At 42.0% G+C, this 19017-nt stretch overlaps 1 protein-coding gene across 1 annotated transcript; it reads left to right on the top strand.

The window, feature by feature from the left end:
- Nucleotides 1–15161: 15161 nt before the first annotated feature.
- On the top strand, nucleotides 15162–18147 carry LOC147893581 (lysine histidine transporter 2-like). Its single transcript, XM_087385556.1, has 8 exons — nucleotides 15162–15204; nucleotides 16092–16252; nucleotides 16418–16801; nucleotides 16892–17282; nucleotides 17364–17469; nucleotides 17567–17658; nucleotides 17772–17840; nucleotides 18049–18147. The coding sequence occupies exons 2-8, from the start codon at nucleotides 16200–16202 to the stop codon at nucleotides 18145–18147; spliced, it is 1194 nt and encodes a 397-aa protein (XP_087241682.1). The 5' UTR covers nucleotides 15162–15204; nucleotides 16092–16199.
- The last annotated feature ends 870 nt before the right edge of the window (nucleotides 18148–19017 follow it).

Below are 19017 nucleotides of genomic sequence, written 5' to 3'. Positions count from 1 at the left end.
TAAGCATTCGTGTCTTCAAATAAGGGATTGCATGAATGATCGAAATACGGGATTGCATGAGGAAAATTAGACTGCAACATGATGGAGGAAAGAAAGAGCGCATGCATGATGGAAAGAGAGCATGCATGATGAAAATCACAAGATTGCATGCATGATGAAAAGAGGGCATGCATGATGGAAATCTTCTTCTCTTCTTTTCTGTAGTTCATCATGTGGCCAGGAAGCTCTTTAGAAGCCTCACCTGATTTTCAGGATGCCGTATTACAGCAGTTATATAATATTTTGGGGCACCCTCCCACTCCTCGGCAATTATACACATACATGATGGGTACTCAAAACACCCCCCAAGAGTCAGCAATACAGACTCCAAACCACCCCAACCCCACACCAGCTGAGATTACTCCTATGGAGTAGAGACAACCCAGCAGGCAATAGACCACCAGCCTTCTCCCCAATCATTAGGAGTCCCTTCTCCCTGTCATCAACACTCCCTTCTCCCCTGTGGTGTTCTAGACTCCCTTGTCCCCCCTATGGTCAGGAGGTCCTTTTGCCTCGCAGAGCTGCCAGCGTACTCCCGTGCCAGTCGAGAGTCCCTCCTCTAGAGATGAGTGGCCAGCGTACTAGCTCGTCACGACAAGGCAGTAGGCATAGTAGTCGGGAGAGCTCTGGGGGATGCATGGCACAGTGCTTTGGGGGGGTAATGGTGGGGGCGAGGAGGATTCAGATGATGCAGACATGCTAGAGGGTGATGGTACAATCTTCTATGACATCACACAGAGAGGAGGCATCTTGATGGATGCACAAGGGAAGGACATCATGACCTTCATGCACTCTGTAGTTGCTAACAACTGCAAAGATTGCTTTATTCCATACAAAGAGCATCTAGGCAGGTTGGCTGATGAGACCATAAATGTTGTATGCTCTAGGTATCCCAATCCCCCCAATGTTAAGTTCACAAAGAAAATTTGGGCAAAGTCAAAGATTGTTGTTATACTTGCCAATAAAAGATCTTTGCTTAAGAGGCAGGCACTAGCCGAGATTGCCAGGAGAGAGGGAGGTCAACCACCAAGGGGCTAGCCCCCACACCACTCATAAGCGTGAGTGGAAGAAATCAATGAAGGTAGCAAAGGAGGACCCCAATCTGCAGCGCGTGGAGGCACGAAGGATCCAAATGGAGCAATATGGGAACATCCATTTGGAGCAGTGGGTGTTGAATCATGGGAGGCCCAATTCGTAAGTATCAATCTCAAATTATATTGTGTTTATGTGGTTTATTAGGAGGTTGTTTCTTTGTACTATCCCCTCTGCAAATTGTATCATCTTGCAGCATGATATCTTGGGTAGGTACCCTACTCTTGTTGAGACAGCCTACCATCGTGGACATCACGGAGGGCATACATGGAAGCACTTCTATGATGAGGGTTTGATTACTAAGGAGCATCCCCCCAGGTATTTAAAAGTGCTTAAATAATGTCAATATTGTAAATAAAGATTTGATTTTTTGAACATTTATACATGTTGTCCCTCATTTACAAGCCTCTAGGGATATTCAAGAGGAAGAAGGCAAGGATACTAAGGAGGAAGAAGGTGATGAAGGGAGCGAGGACACAAAAGACTTAGATTAGTCATAGAAGTAGTGCTAGAATTAGTGTTAGCTACTCTTTTTTGTACTTGAAACCATTGGCTTAGCTTCATGCCTCCCTTGTATATACGCTCCTATTAATTTTTGTACTTGAAGCCACAGGTGGATTGGCTTCGTACTATATGTACATACAAGCACTTTTTGGGCTATGAATTAATATACACTCCTTTTATTTTTTTGGCATGCAATTTCCTTGTGCAATGTTCTATCGATGAATGCCTTGTGAACTAAACGTTTTGGAGTTGTAATGTTTTATTCAGAATTGTAATCATCGGCTATAGACATGCGTGGAATCATGCTAATTAAAATGTGGTTGGCTGTAAGAATTGAATTGCATACTGTGGAAATGGGATTCCTGCAATCACATAGCATACACAACATTCTATTCAACCAAACAAATTTCTTCTTCTTCTTTTTTAAAATTCTGATGAGCATCTATAAGTGCATCTATTAGCGTGTCTTTTTGTTTTTTTTTAATTTCTATAGAGCATCTAATAGCACATTTATAATAGCATCTATAGGCATGTCTGTCTATTATATAGATGCACCTATAGATGCGGGTCTGTAGACATGCTAATAGGCACACGCCCATAAGTTTTTTTTTAAATTAAGAAAATGTGTGTGCGCGTCTATGGATGCATTGTGTTGTTGTGGCTATGCCTTGGGGACATTTTGTAAAAGGGAAAATAAACTTGATATAGTTTTTGCCTTCACAACATGAGGCTCTACAATGCTCACATCAAGAATGTGGCTCAAGAGCAATACATAGGCAAATAGTTATTTCTTATGAAATAGCTTAAACACAAATTATATACTTATAGGAAAGACATTAAAACTTGGGAACCCTCGAAGCTGCTAGTGTGGCAAGGTGCCCACATCAATGAATTATCCCCTTCCTATAATTCATCCAAATTATTTGAATCATAAAAAATATTGAATTTAGCTAGTCGTATGTATTCAAACAATTCAACCTAGAACGTGATGTTAAGCCAACAATCGTGACCGTAACAAACAAAACTACTTATTATGTACACATAGTCAAAATAACCTAACCACAACAAAGCCACACATTGACACAAGGACAAACAAAGAGACAGGATGTAGATGCAAACCCTATGGCTAATCATATGAATTCAAACAATGCAACCTAGACCATGATGTTGAAGCCAAAAATTGTGACAATAACAAACAAAACTGCTTGTTACCTACACATAGTCAAAACAACCTAGGAACACCAAAATCACACACTCACACAAGGCCAAACAAAGAGACCAAGATGTACATGCAAACCCTATGGTTTTGTCTACAATACCATGCTCACCTATAAGGAATACATTTGAAAGACCAAAATATTAAACTAATAGAAAAAAATCTTTGTCAATATCATTGGATATATGAATAGATTTGGGCATGCATTTATGCACTTTACTAAGAGAAATCAAGACAAAGTGCCTAAAAAGCAAGACCTAAAGAAACAATAATTTGTAAAGCAATGTGTAGATTACTAGGGAAAGTTGAAGAGGTCTCAAAATTGAAAAGTTAATACATCATTGCATTTATCTTGATTGAAGCTATTGGATTAATTATGAAGGCCACAAGTTTCTGTCTTTAAATTTTGGACCCTTCAAGCCTGGGGGGCCACTAAGAACTATGTCAGCTAGCACGTGCAATCTAGAGAAGGGGTTTTATATTTTTATGGATTTACAGAAAGTATACATACATAAGGGGTTTTTTTAATTAAAAAAGAAAAGAATTTCATACATAAGGGATACTTAGTCATCTCAAAATCTACATAAGGGGTGTATATAGCTTATAAAAAATCATAGGTAAGGGGTATTAAAAATACCCCTTGATCGCACATGCTATATGTGGTTTTTGTTAGATATCAATGCTCCACTCTTGTGTAACTACGCAGGAACCAGCTAACTCTACTTGTAAGCCCCCCATATGAGGAGAAGGCATTTGAGTAGCTCGGTTATCCGGTAGGTCTTGGTTTGGACACCAGATGGGGGCCATGTGTGGCCTGATGGCGGGACGGCTTCACATAGAGTTGGCACACCACCAACTAGGCTACATGCAAGTGCGGGAAGGCATCCCATGACTGACCGCACTGAGGGTAGACGGAGCATTTCCTGGGGCAGCCCACTCTTGGGTTGCGGGGCCCATTTGTAGCCACAGATGATCCCGGATGGCTCTGGGCCGAACGGATTTCGTAAGTCAGTTGCTCTATTTTATGCCACGGTTCTATCATGTGGTCAGTGGCCTATTTCAAGACCTTTCGGGACCACCCCTAGTCGACCATTTTGGGCGGACTGGGTCGGTCACCCAATTGGGTCTAACTGACTACTAGTGGTGGCTATATAAGAGCAAGCCCGTGAAGCCCATTTCATCATTGGCTACAGCAACCTTGATTCCTTAGCATCCAGCCTTCATCCTCTACTATTTCCAGCATGCCATCGAAGCTTCTCTCACAGGAGCGCACGGCTGGAAGGCAGCACCATCTATTGTATCAATTTTACAGTGATCAAATTTTTGATTCTCCATACCATCTGCTTTTCTCTCTTGCGTACGAGATCCTGTTATCTATTGAGCACAGACGTTGTATTATTTTCTTACATGGTATCAGAGCCTGGACTCTAGCAAGAACATTTGGTAGTGTGTTTCTGTTTGTGAGCAAATTGTGAGAGCTGGCCCAGCCGGCAAGACTACGACTCCCACCATTCGGCAAAAGCGAAAAGTTGGACGGCACTAACCATCCACTCTGGAAGTTCAAAATGAAGACCATCCTAAGCGCATACGAGCTTTGGGATACTGCTACTGGGGTGGACCTAAAGTTGGTTCCAAGACCGAATCTAGCCAATGCAGCACAACAGATAGTACCAACTGCAGATGAGATTCTTGCGTGGACAAGAAGAAATGCAGATGCGCTGTGTTCTATTGTCTGTAGTGTAAGTGATTCTGTCATGGCGTTAATTCAACATGTCACCACAGCGGAGGAGGCATGGATGGTCTTGAAAAATCAATACGAGACCATGAATTAGACGCGAATTCAGAATCAAAAGACTCAACTCGTGAACGAGAAACTGTCTGAGTCTGAAATGGTAGAGAAGTTCATCACCAGGGTGAAGAATCTGCACGATCAGATGACTGCGATTGGCATCACCATCACCAGTGAGAATCTAGCACGAAGGTGCATACGGATTCTCCCACCAAAGTATGACGGTCTTGTTACGATGCTGAATACGCAGAACAAAAATCCGCCCCTCAATGTTGAGGATTTCAGCGCAATGCTTCTGGAGGAGGAGATGCGTCAAAAGATGAGGACTGAAGAAGATTTGGCTTTCTCGGCTGGATCAAAGAAAGGTAAGGGTAAGGACTCTGGTAACCCATCTTCTTTTGATGATAAAAAGAGAAAGAAGAAGATCAAGTGCTTCTATTGCAACAAGGCAGGGCACAAGCAGAATGAGTGCCAGAAGAAGATTGCAGATGAGAAGAACGGAGTAAAGAAAGAGTCCAGCAATAGCACGCAGGCAGTACTAGTAGAGCTGTTCATAGCAATTGAGGAGATTTGCACGGAGGTAGTTCATGTACTTGCGGATGAACCTTGGATTATTGACACTGGTGCATCGTGCCACATGACTAGTCGAAAGGATTGGTATACCTCTCTACAGCCAGTAGGGAATGACATCCTCGTAGCAGTCGGCAATGATGCAAAATGTCCAGCAAAAGAAAAAGGTACGATTGCTCTCAAGTCAGATGGAGTTGTAAAACAGTTGTCCGATGTCCTTTATGTGCCAGATATGAAGAGGAACTTGTTGTCCATTTGTGCGATCACGGATCGGGACCTCAAAGTTCACTTCGATAAGAATGGCACATAGATTTTGGATTTTCAAGGGAAGGTCGTTGGTAAAGGTACACGGCGCAACAACATCTATGAACTCTCAACTTTCAGTGCTCAAGCCGATTGCTCAAGCCGATGTGAAGAACACTAAGCTGTGGCATGAGAGGTTTGGTCATCTAAACCTTAGTTCTTTAAAGGAGATGCATAAAAGTGGAATGATTACAGACCTACCAAAAATTATAGATCTGCTCGATGTATGTGAAGCTTGCATGATGGGCAAGCAACATCGGCAGCCCTTTCCTAAAGAGGCCAGCAGGGCAAAGGCTCCTCTAGAGCTCGTTCACACGGACTTCTACGTAAAGATGGAGACGAAAGCTTTGGGTGGTTCCTACTAGTTCATGACGCTGATCGACGACTACAATAGAAGGATATGGATATACTTCTTGAAGACTAAAGATGAGGATTTTAGTAAGTTCAAAGAATGGCATGTAATGGTCAAGAAAGAAACGGGGAGGAAGGTGAAAAAGTTGAGATCAGACAGAGGTGGAGTTCACATCAAGTGAATTCGAAAGTTATTACAAAAGTCACAGAATCAAGAGGCAGAAACCCCCGCCACATACATCACAGCCAAATGGAGTAGTAGAGCGCAAGATGTGTGTCATCTGTGAAATGCGCAGGAGTATGATGAAAGGGAAAGATTTGCCAAAGACTTTCTAGGCTGAAGCATGTAACACGACAGTTTACATTCTGAATCGTAGCTACACGAAGGCTGTGAATGGGATGACTCCACTGCAGGCCTTTTTTGGTAAGAAACCTTCAGCTGCACATTTCAGAGTTCTTTGATGCGACTGTTTTGTGCATGTTGCTGATGCTAACAGGACCAAATGGGAACCGAAGAGCCGAAAGTGTATTTTCTTGGGCTATAGTGAAGAGGCGAAGGGTTATCATCTCTATAACCTTGTTACCAAGAAGGTAATAGTAAGTCGTGATGTGGTCTTCTCAGAATAGCTGCATCAATTGGAGGAGGATGCTTTCTTCCCAAACAACCAGGACCAAGATACCCATCCAGTACAACCACCAACAGCAGACCAAGCTCCCCCAACGGTGCTTGGGAGGATTCAAGATAAAGAAGAGGAAGAAGAGCCTGCAGGACCACAATAGCAACGGCCATTCCCGAAGTGGGTAAAGCAGCTTTTGGATGGCAAAGAACCTCCAGCCATTGAGGAGGAACCATCTGAATACTACCGGTCCAAGAGATTAGAGAAGCAAAGAAGGGCACAGGAACACTTGGTCAACTATGCTTTGATGACAGAGGTGATCCGTGCTGAAGAACCCAAGTGTCTTGAAGAGGCACATGGTGATGATAGGTGGATGGAGGCTATGTAATCAGAGTATGGCTCCATAATGAAGAACAACACTTGGGACCTTGTGGATCGTCCACCAAAACGCAAGGTAATTGGCACCAAGTGGGTGTACAAGACCAAGTACAAGTCTGACGGCACATTGGATAAGTACAAGGCTCGGCTCATGGCAAAAGGATTCGCACAAGTACATGGTTTTGATTATCAGGATACTTTTGCTCCCACAGCTCGACTAACCACAATTCGTAGTGTTTTGGCTTTAGCTGCCCATGGAAGTTGGCCCGTGTTTCAGATGGATGTAAAATCCACCTTTCTGAATGGAGATCTCAAGGGGGAGGTATACGTGGAACAACCACCAGGTTTTGAGATCCCCGATTCAGAAGTAAAGTTTGTAAACTGAAGAAGGTTCTTTACGGGCTAAAATAGGCCCCACGAGTGTGGTACCAGCAGATTGATGCCTACTTTCTGCAAAATGGGTTCTGGAGGAGCCCATCTGATGCAAATTTGTATATCTTTAGAGAAGGAGGCATGTGTATGATCATGGTTCTTTATGTGGACGACCTTGTCATAACAGGGAACCATGAAGAGAAGATCTCGCAGACAAAGCATTTGCTAGGAAGAGAGTTTGAAATGATAGCTGACCTCAGTTTGATGCATTTCTGTTTGGGGATTGAAGTTGGCAAGAGCCAAAACAGATCTTCATCTCACAGCTGAAGTATGCTAGGGAGATACTGAAGGCATTTGGCATGCCTGAGTGCAAGACAGTTGGCACCCCTATGGAGGTCGATGTGAAGCTCTCAAACGAGGATTCATCACCACTAGTGGATGAAGCGAAGTACAGAAGGCTTGTGGGCAATTTGATTGACTTGTGCAACACACAGACATTAGTTTTGTGGCTGGTTTTTCCAATAAGCCCGGGAGAACCATTGGAGGGCAAGGATGCGGGTGCTGAAATACATCAAAGGCACACTTAATTATGGCATCACCTATACTAAGGGCAACATCTTGACCGGATTCTGTGACTCGGATTGGGCAGGAGACGTGGACAGCAGGAGATCAATGACAGGTTACTGTTTCTCACTTGGATCTGGAGTTGTGTCATGGGTCAACAAGAAGCAACCCACAGTTGCTCTGTCTTCTACCGAGGCTGAGTACAAATCAGCATGTTTTGCTTCTTGTGAGGCAGTATGGTTGAGGAGGATTTTAGGGGACATGGGTGCAGTGTAGAACAAGCCGATGCAGTTATCATGTGACAATCAGAGTTGCATGGCGATTGCAAAGGACCCTGTGTTCCACGCTCACACAAAACACATTGAGATTCAATATCACTTTGTACGCGAGCTCATCATGGATGGAGAGGTCGACTTGGTGTACTGTTCGACTACAGAGAATGCTGCGGACATCTTCACGAAGGTTCTTGGAACTCGGGGGGGTCACTCATCATATGTAACCCTATCACGTGAGTTCAAAAGAAGGATATTTTTTATTCCTAAAATTTACAGAAATAAATATACATAAGGGACTATTTAAAATAGTTTTGGAAAAACTTTACAGATTTGTATAGAAAAGGGGTATATTTTATTAATGAAAAAATTTACAGATAAGGGATTTTAAATATAGGCCTTGAACGCACGTGATATAGAGGGTTTATACATAGTGACCCCCCCGAGTCTTGGAAGAGACTTGCTGGAGAGGCATCTTCATCGACTTGGCATTGGGCCAAAAAAGTAAGTTCACTTGTGGATGGACATTGAGGGGGGGTGTTAGATATCAATGCTCCACTCTCATGTAACTACGCGGGAACTAGCTAACTCTACTTGTAAGCCCCCCATATGAGGAGAAGGCATTTGAGTAGCTCGATTATCCGATAGGTCCTAGTTTGGACACGAGATGGGGGCCATGTGTGGCCTGATGGCTGGACGGCTTTAGATAGAGTTAGCACACCACCAACTAGGCTACATGCAAGTGCGGGAAGGCATCCCATGACTGACCGCACTAAGGGTAGATGGAGCATTTCCCGAGGCAGCCCACTCTCAGGTTGCGGGGCCCGTTTGGAGCCTCAGATGATCTCGGATGGCTCTGGGCTGAACGGATTCCGTAGGTCAGTTGCTCTATTTTGCACCATGGTTCTATCATGTGGTCGGTGGCCTATTTGGGGACCGACCCCCAATCGACCGTTTTGGGCGGATTGGGTCGGTCACCCAATTGGGTCTAACCGACTACTAGTGGTGGCTATATAAGAGTAAGCCCGTGAAGCCCATTTCATCACTGGCTATAGCAACCCTGATTCCTTAGCATCTAGCCTCCGTCCTCTACTATTTTCAGCATGCCATCGAAGCTTCTCTCACAAGAGCACATGGCTAGGAGGCAGCGCCATCTATTGTATCAGTTTTGCAGTAATCAAAATTTTGATTCTCCATACTATGTGCTTTTCTCTCTTGCATACGAAATCCTCTTATCTATTGAGCACAGACGTTGTATTGTTTTCTTACAGTTTTGACAGTGTCCCCCCCAGGCCTTTAAGATTCTTTACCTTTCTCTCTAGTGTGTTTTACCAGCATGGAACTCATTCCCTTCTTGTTTCCTCCCCTCTTCTCTTACCTTCATTTTCCATGCACATTCTTATTTGTTTCTCCCTCCCTAAGGTGCCTCCATATTTCTTGTTGCCTCCCTATATTGTTATCTCTCTAGACTACTCGTTGTTTCTTCCATGTGTTTTTTAAGCTCCACTACAAGGCACAGGCCCTTTTCCGACAGAAATACTAACCTTCTTTACACTAAAAAGTTTCTTTTTTATAGGCGCAAAGGTCGGTATTTACATTGCTATTAGCGTCAAAAAAGAACGGTTGCTATATAGCGACAGTGGTAAACGTCAATATATAGCGACAATTAATAGAAGCTTTAAAAACACATTAGTGGGGCTAAACAGAACCACAGCAAGCCCTGTTTTTCCCCACTAATGTTTTTTTTAAAGTAATTACAAAAGAATGTTTTTTGTTACAAAATTTTCCTCGTGAAAAGAGTGATACAAAATCGATCAAATGAGCTGAGCGACAAAAGCATATACATGTCGAAGATATACAACATTGTTTGTTATAAAATTACCCTTTCGAAAAGGGTGATACAAAATCGCTCAAACAAGCCAACGTACAAAAGCATATACATGGGGAAGTATATGCAAACTACTACTACTACTACTACTACTACTACTACTACTACTACTACTACTACTGCTGCTGCTACTACTGCTACTACTGCTACTACTGCTACTACTACTACTACTACTACTAATCGTTGTCCTCATCCTCATCGTGCTGGCTTGATCCCTAGCCCTCGTGAGCTGCATGTGGCTCTTGTGAGCTCCGCTTGATCCCTGGCCCTCGTCGAAGCTGTGTAAGCCTAATCCCTCATCATCACTGCTCACCTCCACTGATGGGACATTCAAGCTTTGATTCTAAGAGTGAAACCATATTAATTGGAAATTATATTGGAACTTAAAGAATAAAACAGTTTCAAAAGTGAGATTACAAGTAGGAGTAGACTTATACCATGCAAGCAGCCACCTCAGCCCAATCGACCGTCGCTCCCAATGCCTCCTGCTCAATAAACCACGGCTTTGTTCCTACACGAAACCCGCATCTCGTCTTTGTGTCTGTGGGAAGGCGACCCACAATTTATGAGAGTAAGATAAAGTGCATGCAATATGTAGTAAAACAAATAGAATACATTAAATGAGAAGAAATAGACTTACAACGGTTGCCTCGAATACCAACCGTCCGCCTGCACCAAAGTGCGAAGTACCTACGGAGTTGAGCTGTCTCCTCGCAGCCCTCCTCTGACCCTCAAACAGTTCGAGATAATCCTGTACTACTTCTTGAAAAACTTTCAGTCAGCTTTGTCTACCCAACTGGGTTTAGCCTTCCCCTTTGCGATGGAAGTACGCAAGGTTGACCTATGATGCTTCAAGAGGACCCCCATGCACTCTTTCATGTTATCCAAATTGAACTCCCAATTTGGGGGTTTAGGATATTGTCTTTTCGATTCATCGATGACTGCCTGCTTCCACGAATGCCTCCACACAATCCATTATGTCCTTTACACAATCATATTTGAGGCTCCACCGGTCGTGGTTGTCTCTCCGGGAACAACGATATAGAGATGACTTGCAGGGTGAGCAAATACCAGTAAAGGTCTTGAGACACTTTCCCATCATTGCAAGAATACAACACATGTTCTAATGCAAATCCATAGCGAAGTTGATGACTTGGCATGCATCTCATCGGTCCACTCATGACACATTGAGGATTCTCGCAAATTGTGCAACTTGGAAGCACATAGACAATCAGTGGCCGAACTTTACAAGGGAGCCACGAAACTTACATCTTGGGCTTGCCATGATGGCATGAATCCTTTCGAGTTATGCTCAACATCTTGGTCGACACGGCCCAGAGTCTTGGTGAATTACAATATCCCACCATGGCTAACAATAAAGAAGGGACACCTCATACTTGCACTACTTGTGCCAGGGAAGTACAAGGCCAAAAATATAAACATGTACATGGCACCTTTGATAGAGGAGTTACAGATCTTATGGAGAGGAATGCAGGTCTTTGATATTTCTAGACCTCCTAGACATACCAATGATATTTTGATCAGGGGTATCTTGATGTGGACCATGCATGACTACCCAGGATATGGAGAGTGCACAGGTACGTGGTTATGTCTTTACATGTACAATATAGGATTATGCTTTTATGACTCTCTTTCGTGTGCATGTCTTGTACGAACACATTCATGCACGCATGCAGAACTTGTTACACGTGGGTACCATGCTTGTCCTATTTGTGGACCAGTTTAAACCGCTTGCACGATACTCCAAACATATGAGGAAAAATGTTTATGAAGGTCATGCTCGATACCTTCCGCTGGACCATCTCGTGCGTGGAGGTCAACTTGATCCACCACCACCATATTTGAAGGCATGACTAGATTCAGGCTTGGAGGGCGAATGGATTAGTGTACCGATAATCGTGATGCATTAGTGAAATATGATTATGTTATATTATTGACATGACTTCTTTGTTGCTTTGATAGTTCACCCTCCCAATTACAGTAAAAGGGTGCTTACAAGATGTTAGAAATGCTATATTCAAGATCAGTGGTATTGTGAGGTAAGCTTACTATCAAATTGCATTGATTGCATTTTCTTCAATTTAAGCTAAATAATCTGTAGACTGATTATTCATATATCTTACATGGGCATGTGAAATAGGTGGATATCTCAAAAAGAGATCTCCATATCGAGCATCGAGAAGGCTAGGGTGGACTCCATCAAAGCCGTATGCTTGCTTGAGAAACACTTTCCCTCGAGCATTATGATAACTCAAGTGCACTTGCTTATGCACATAGTTGATGAGGTGGCCATTGCAGGTACCGTTCATAGTTGGTAGATGTTTTTTCTCGAGCGGTTTATGAAAACTTTGAAGGGATTTGTAAGACAAAGATCACAGAGTTTCTTGCATCCACGGATCCCAATATGCTGTAGGCTTGGCATAACAAGGATGATGATCGCATCGATGGCGAGGTTCCCCAAGGAAAAGGGATTGAAAGAAAGATGAGTGAAGAGCAAATGGAGAAATTCAATAAGTTTTGTATCCTCAATAGCAAGGAGATGCAGAAGTGGATTGAGAGATATGAAGCAACCAAAGCAGAAGGAATAGTTGCAAGGAAGAGATTTAGAGTAATTTACAGGCGATCGCGACCATATCCACGGGATCTCGCCCTTCTCCCCACTCACATGTCACTTGATTAGCTACAACTGGCTTTACGTAAAGCCGAACACGATGGAGAGTCAATAAAGGAGTGCGAGCGAGAGTTATCATCTGGATGTATGATGCATGTAAGTTTCTTACCTCTTGACATAATTAAGTAATTATTTGTGGCAATATACACTGTAAAATAGATGCATCTTCATTGTTTTAATGATGCTCTTTTGTAGTACAAAAAGTATAGTGCATTATGGTCATATGGATGACATTTTTATGTGGAACGCATCGATTCAAAGAGAGTCACATATGATTGTGGAGTCATGGCTAACTTCACACAACATAGTCGAGCAAGTGCTTCGAATACCAATCTTCTCTCCTCACAATTGGATTATTGTGGAACCATACACAAAATCTATGAAATTGATTTCAGACGATTTGGTAATTTCATTCTTGATGTAAAATGTTTAGAACTATTTACAACGGACCCCATGCGATAGTGAGAAAAGACAGTAGCGGTTTCTTTGCAATAGACTCCACCAAACTTTGGACCAATGAAAGTGATACTTTTGCTCTTCCCGAGCATTGTGAGTAGGTGCACACTAATGATTTAATTAATCGAAGATTTCGTTTTTAAAGATCCATTATACATGTACTTAAGTATAATTTCATATATATAATTGATGGCATTTGGCACCTATCTTCAATATGGGTGGTTTTTCATTTGGATCATTCTGATCCAAGATGGTGGTACGTGATCCAAGTTGCACCATGAAGTAAGAAATTTTTTGAAGATAGAGATGTGGATATGGAGATGCCACTACCAATGTCAGATTCAATTAATCTAGATGGATCTAGCGAAGAAGATGAAGATCACAATATGAGCCAAGAGGATGGGTTTTTTTAATATCCCTTGAACACATGTGATACTTAGGATTTCCTACTAGTGCACCCCTTGAGCTTTGGTCTTTGTATTGGTGCCTTTTCTTTCTTTTTGGGCTAATCTACATTCACAAGTAGAATTTCTAACAACCATTGGTGGTGTTATTTTGGTGCCTATTCTTTCTTCCCAAATTTTGCAAGGTAGTATGTGCATCTAGGCATAGACCATTTAGGTACTCTTTCCCAATGGATAGCTTCAATTTTGAGTTCATGATTTTCATATGGATCCCTTCAACCTCTAGTTCATAAGCCTCATATGCCAGAGCGATTACATATTGCAAGAATTTTGGTTGTTATTTATTAGGGACAAAATATCTCATGCCATTATTGTTTGAAGAGTGTAGGATGTCTTTAGCCACAATTGATGCCAATAGTTTAGAGTAAAGTGAACAACAAATCCACAATGGCATACTTCAAATTGCCTCATAGAAATTACCATTCCCTCAAAGAGAGAGAGAGAGAGTATGCAACAAAAAGAAAAAGTCAAAGCTAAGGGTACTCTGTGTGTGTGTGTGTGTGTGTGTGTGTGTGTGAGAGAGAGAGAGAGAGAGAGGCCAAAAAATATAGTTTAAGAAGTAGTTGTAGGTTGTGAAGTAAGTTCCATCTTCTTTACATACAATGTGTTAGTAATCTTTGCTTGTACTCCGTCTAAGTCATGCGAAAATGTTTGTATTCGATGCAAAGATACTACGTTTGTAGGCTTGAATAGTCTAACAAGCATGAATATTGGATTCTTGAGATGCAATGGTGAGGATATGTACAACTCAGAGACATGGATTTTCTTATTGTCAAGCTATGCTTATGTATTAATATAAAATCTTGGCAAAAGTTAATCGAGCTTCCTTTTTTGGTTTCACAATATTGATAGAATGTAATACACTTGATACATGTTATTTTGAATTGTAAAGTATACAAGGTAAATCCTGGCAAAACTCTAGAATTTTTTCTCATGAAAGTTTCAAATTCTGGGGAAATGATTCTAGCCAAATGCTTTTATTTTTCTTAGGGCATACAAACTTTCGACACCAGTATAAAAGTCTAGCTTCTTAATGAAACTAATTTGAAAAAATCATTCATGCTGGGCTTGGGCGAAGAGAGGGATCTCATGTCCCCTAACCGTTCCTCGAAATTTGGAGTTAGAAAGAGAGCGGGCCCGGGGGGTTTGTGACTTTGAAGGCGGATTAACCTAGGCACTCGGTGTGAACCGGCTGCAGTCGGTAGGCGGCAGAGGTACGACCGGCCGGCGGCGGTGAACGGATTAAGCGGATTACGGTGATCGAATTAGCACTAATCAGTGTCACGGCAGTGTGAAAGCTTTACTACTACGATTTTCTCTCTCTTCAGGATTCATATGTTTTGAGCGATATTCACCTTTCCTCCCCTTCTGCATGCTCCCTCCTTCTCCTCCTCCCTACCTTGGCGTCTTCTCCCTGGCCTTTTCCCCTTGTCTCACCTCTTCGTACCCACCCTCTTCTATCACCCCTCCCACCTTTTATACCCCTCCCCTGCCATTATCCTTTATCCTGCATTCCCACCTTCGCTGCTTCGTCCCCTCGCTTCGACGCTTCCTAGCTCACAATGGCAGCTGTCAACGGTGATTCAGAAGATCACATTGACACGGTGCACACTCCTGGTGCTCGGAAAGCCGAGAAGGTAGCTTCCACGTCCTTCCTCTTATCTCACACTTTGTAGTCTCTCCTATGGAACCCTGCCTATGAGTATTTACAGAAGGTCCGGTTTCCTCCTCCAAAAGGGGCGGCAGAGAGTCTGGTTTTCCATCACCCTTCAGCTTGCTCTTCCAATTCTACGTGACCACCATAATCCTGTGGCTGACACGCCTGTGCCGCCGACCCAATCAGTTTTCTTAATGCTTGCATGCATTCCTCACCTGCAAGTTTCGCTCCTGTTTTGCCCGTGGTTCTCTGGTCGTAAGCCCTCAGATGCCTAGCTTCTTGCGATTTACAATGGGTTAGGCGCCCTTACAATCTCTACAGTCCGTCACCCAGTTTGCTGATATCAACTGGATCGTTGTTTTCTGAATGACTGGAAACTAGCATCGTAGACGGAAACTATTTTAATCACCTATTGTGCTGAGTTCATACACGTGTAATCTCTGCTGAACCGTGTGAGCTCTCATTTTCATGAAACTTGTTTGTCGTGAAATCACGATCAAAATTTCCTGTTGAATCATTATATGTGACCGTATAAGGCGCCACTAGCTCCGTGTTGCCAATATGGGTAAGGATGATAGGGTCCCTTTAAGCAATAGAGGTTGAACGAACAATGATTATCTGCCTGAAAGATCACGAACGTCTCTTGTGCATGATCTTATATCTAGAATGTGTGAAACGTAAGCTTGGTTTCTATTGATCTTTTAAAAGCTATCTTCCTGAAATTTGGAAGATGTATTTGATGTAAGAAGAAGTCACTAATTTATTTAGTTTGCAGGATAAAACGCAATTTAAAGTCTTTCCAATCACTTTCCTTCCAAACCTTAGTTTGTCACTCGAATGAGCTTGCCTCATATTTTATCTTCCCAGGAAACCTTTGATGGCATAAAATCCAAAGATGCTGTTGATAATTGGCTCCCAGTAACAGGTTCACGTGATGCTAAATGGTGGTACTCAGCATTCCATAATGTCACCGCTATGGTTGGAGCTGGTGTCTTAAGCTTGCCGAGTGCCATTATATATTTGGGTTGGTAAGTGGAATTACCTTAAACTCTTTTCACTTTTGATGTCATGGCTTGGTTCAATATTACAGATAGCCTTTTGGATGTAGCGTTTTTTATGTTGAGAGGGATATCCCTCTATCTCCTCTTACGTTTCTTATATTTTGGCCCGCCTATGTACTCTGACTTGTGCAGGGGTCCTGGAGTAATTGTACTGGTTTTGTCATGGGCAATTACCTTATACACACTCTGGCAAATGGTGGAGATGCACGAAATGGTGCCAGGAAAACGTTTCGATAGATATCATGAACTTGGACAACATGCATTTGGGGAGAAGCTAGGACTTTGGATAGTGGTACCACAACAACTCATAGTTGAAGTTGGTGTGGACATTGTCTACATGGTTACAGGGGGAGCTTCTCTCCAAAAATTCCATAGTGTGGTTTGTTCAAGCTGTTCAGATTTTAGGAAAACGTACTGGATCATGATCTTTGCTTCAGCGCATTTTGTGTTGTCACAACTTCCAAATTTCAATTCCATCGCTGGTGTTTCCCTAGCGGCAGCAGTTATGTCTCTAAGGTGTGTGCTCCTTTCCATTCCCACATCCACTATATTTGGTAGTAGTGTTACACATTTTCAATAATATCCTCCTGTATGTTGTTGTTCCAGCTATTCAACTATTGCTTGGACTGCTTCTGCGGCTAAAGGCAATGACCATGCTTCATACGACTATCTTAACGTGTCAAGTGCAGATCAACTCTTTGGAGTATTCAATGCTTTGGGACAAGTTGCATTTGCTTACGCAGGACATAATGTGGTTTTGGAAATTCAAGCCACAATCCCATCAACGCCTGAAAGACCATCTAAGATTCCCATGTGGCGAGGAGTTGTGGTGGCTTACACAGTTGTTGCAATCTGTTATTTTCCTGTGGCACTTGTTGGTTATTGGGCATTTGGAAATGCAGTCAGTGATAATGTCCTCACCTCACTGAGCCACCCTGCTTGGCTTATTGCTATTGCAAACCTAATGGTGGTGATCCATGTCATTGGAAGCTACCAGGTGGGGTTCTATTACTATTGGTGGAGTTTCCTTCCCAAAATATAGGAGAAAATTTTAACCTCAACTCACTGTTGAATACAGATATATGCTATGCCTGTCTTTGACATGCTCGAAACTGTACTAGTAAAGACATTCCATCTTCCTCCTGGCATTATCCTACGCTTGGTTGCTCGTTCTGCCTATGTTGGTACGAAAAATTTGATCTTCTTTTTTAGAATTCTATTAGGTATTGTTGGATATGCTATATTCGCTTCAACCTCAAGCTGACTTTTTGTTAGTTGCAGCATTTACATGCTTCATTGCAGTGAGCCTTCCTTTCTTTGGTGCTCTACTTGGGTTCTTTGGAGGATTTGCATTTGCTCCAACGACATACTTTGTGAGTACTTTCTGTGAACTTGTAAAGTCTTATTACTTAATTATGAGGTTCTTTCTACTTGTAGACTTTTTTTAGGATCTTACTCACTTCAAAGTTTGTACTTTCAATTGCAGTTGCCTTGCATCATGTGGCTTACTATTTATAAACCAAAAACATTCAGTTTATCATGGTTCGCAAACTGGGTTAGTGCTATTACCTTCACTAGCCTATAAGGTTTCTGTCATTGCTACTTGCATTCAGGTGGTTTGGGAAAGACATTTGATTGTGAAGTCGGGTGTGGTGTTGTTTTTCCCTTCGTTGCTTATATGAATTCGTGATTTCATGTATGATTTCCTTTTCCAAAGGATTATTTACACTTCTACTCACTTGTGATTTGCTAATTTATGGCAGATTTGTATCGTATTGGGAGTATTACTGATGCTTGTATCCTCTATTGGGGGAATGCGAGAAATCATCAAGTCTACATCATTCAATAAATTCTTCACCTGAAGGAGTCCAATGACTCTATCAGTTAGTTTGGCAGAAGACGTGTACAAATACTTGTAATGTATTTGTATGACATTTTGGAAGCACTCTTTGTATTTGTCATTACCTACTTATCTACCATAGCATGGAGCTGTATCTGGTGTGGACTTATGCTAGCTATATACTCTCAAAACACATGTTATGTATTTTATCTCTACATTTTCCTTAATTCAAGGGGCATTCAACAAATATTTTACAGCATCCTCTAGTGGATTCTTGCTAGTCATGCTAGTCATAATGATAGTCTCGGGGATGCACCTTGTAATCCATTAGTATACCATCTGCATTCAAAAGGAGTGGTTATTTGATTGCTCGGGCTTACATAAGGGGTTAGAATATCCATCCTTGTTAAACTAACATAAGGGGTATTTTTATTCAAAAATCTTTAGAATTAAGATTTATCCAAGTGCTAATACGTCCTTCCCATGCCAACTACAGTAGTACTAACTTGCTTTCTTAGGACTTTCATACTTTTTGCATACTTTTCAAGTTGATTATAGGGACATCAAGATTTGATATTGCACCCCTTACTAACAACTATCCACAAAAAACATTGTATTCATAGTATTTGGACTTTTTCTCTTGTTTTGGACTTTTTTCCCAAACAAATCACTTCCACTTGATATTGACCTAGTAGACTCAAAAAAGGGTATATATCTATCTTTGCAAATTATGATCTTTAGAAGCAAAGGTGTAGGTATAGTGAGTGGGAAAGAGAATGTGATGGGAGACATGTGACACACCTCTTAATATGTGGCCACATAGGGCTTGATCGTTACATGCCCACCTAATGCTTGAGCCTTCTATTACTAGCTAATTTTTAATTATTTTTTA

This window comes from Dipteris shenzhenensis, chromosome 15 (assembly GCF_047967505.1).
Source record: "Dipteris shenzhenensis isolate YYH24624 ecotype China chromosome 15, Dip_SZ_1.0, whole genome shotgun sequence".
Lineage (NCBI taxonomy): Eukaryota > Viridiplantae > Streptophyta > Polypodiopsida > Gleicheniales > Dipteridaceae > Dipteris > Dipteris shenzhenensis.
Note: the sequence above shows the minus strand (reverse complement) of the source record. Positions and strands in the feature narration are given on the sequence as shown.

Excerpts from the sequence above, each read along its gene's own strand:
- LOC147893581 (XM_087385556.1), top strand. The coding sequence starts at position 16,200 with ATGGTTGGAGCTGGTGTCTTAAGCTTGCCGAGTGCCATTATATATTTG. Across the intron at positions 17,283-17,363 it reads ATGTCATTGGAAGCTACCAG|ATATATGCTATGCCTGTCTT; the intron begins GTGGGGTTCTAT and ends TGTTGAATACAG. Across the intron at positions 17,659-17,771 it reads TTGCTCCAACGACATACTTT|TTGCCTTGCATCATGTGGCT; the intron begins GTGAGTACTTTC and ends TTTCAATTGCAG.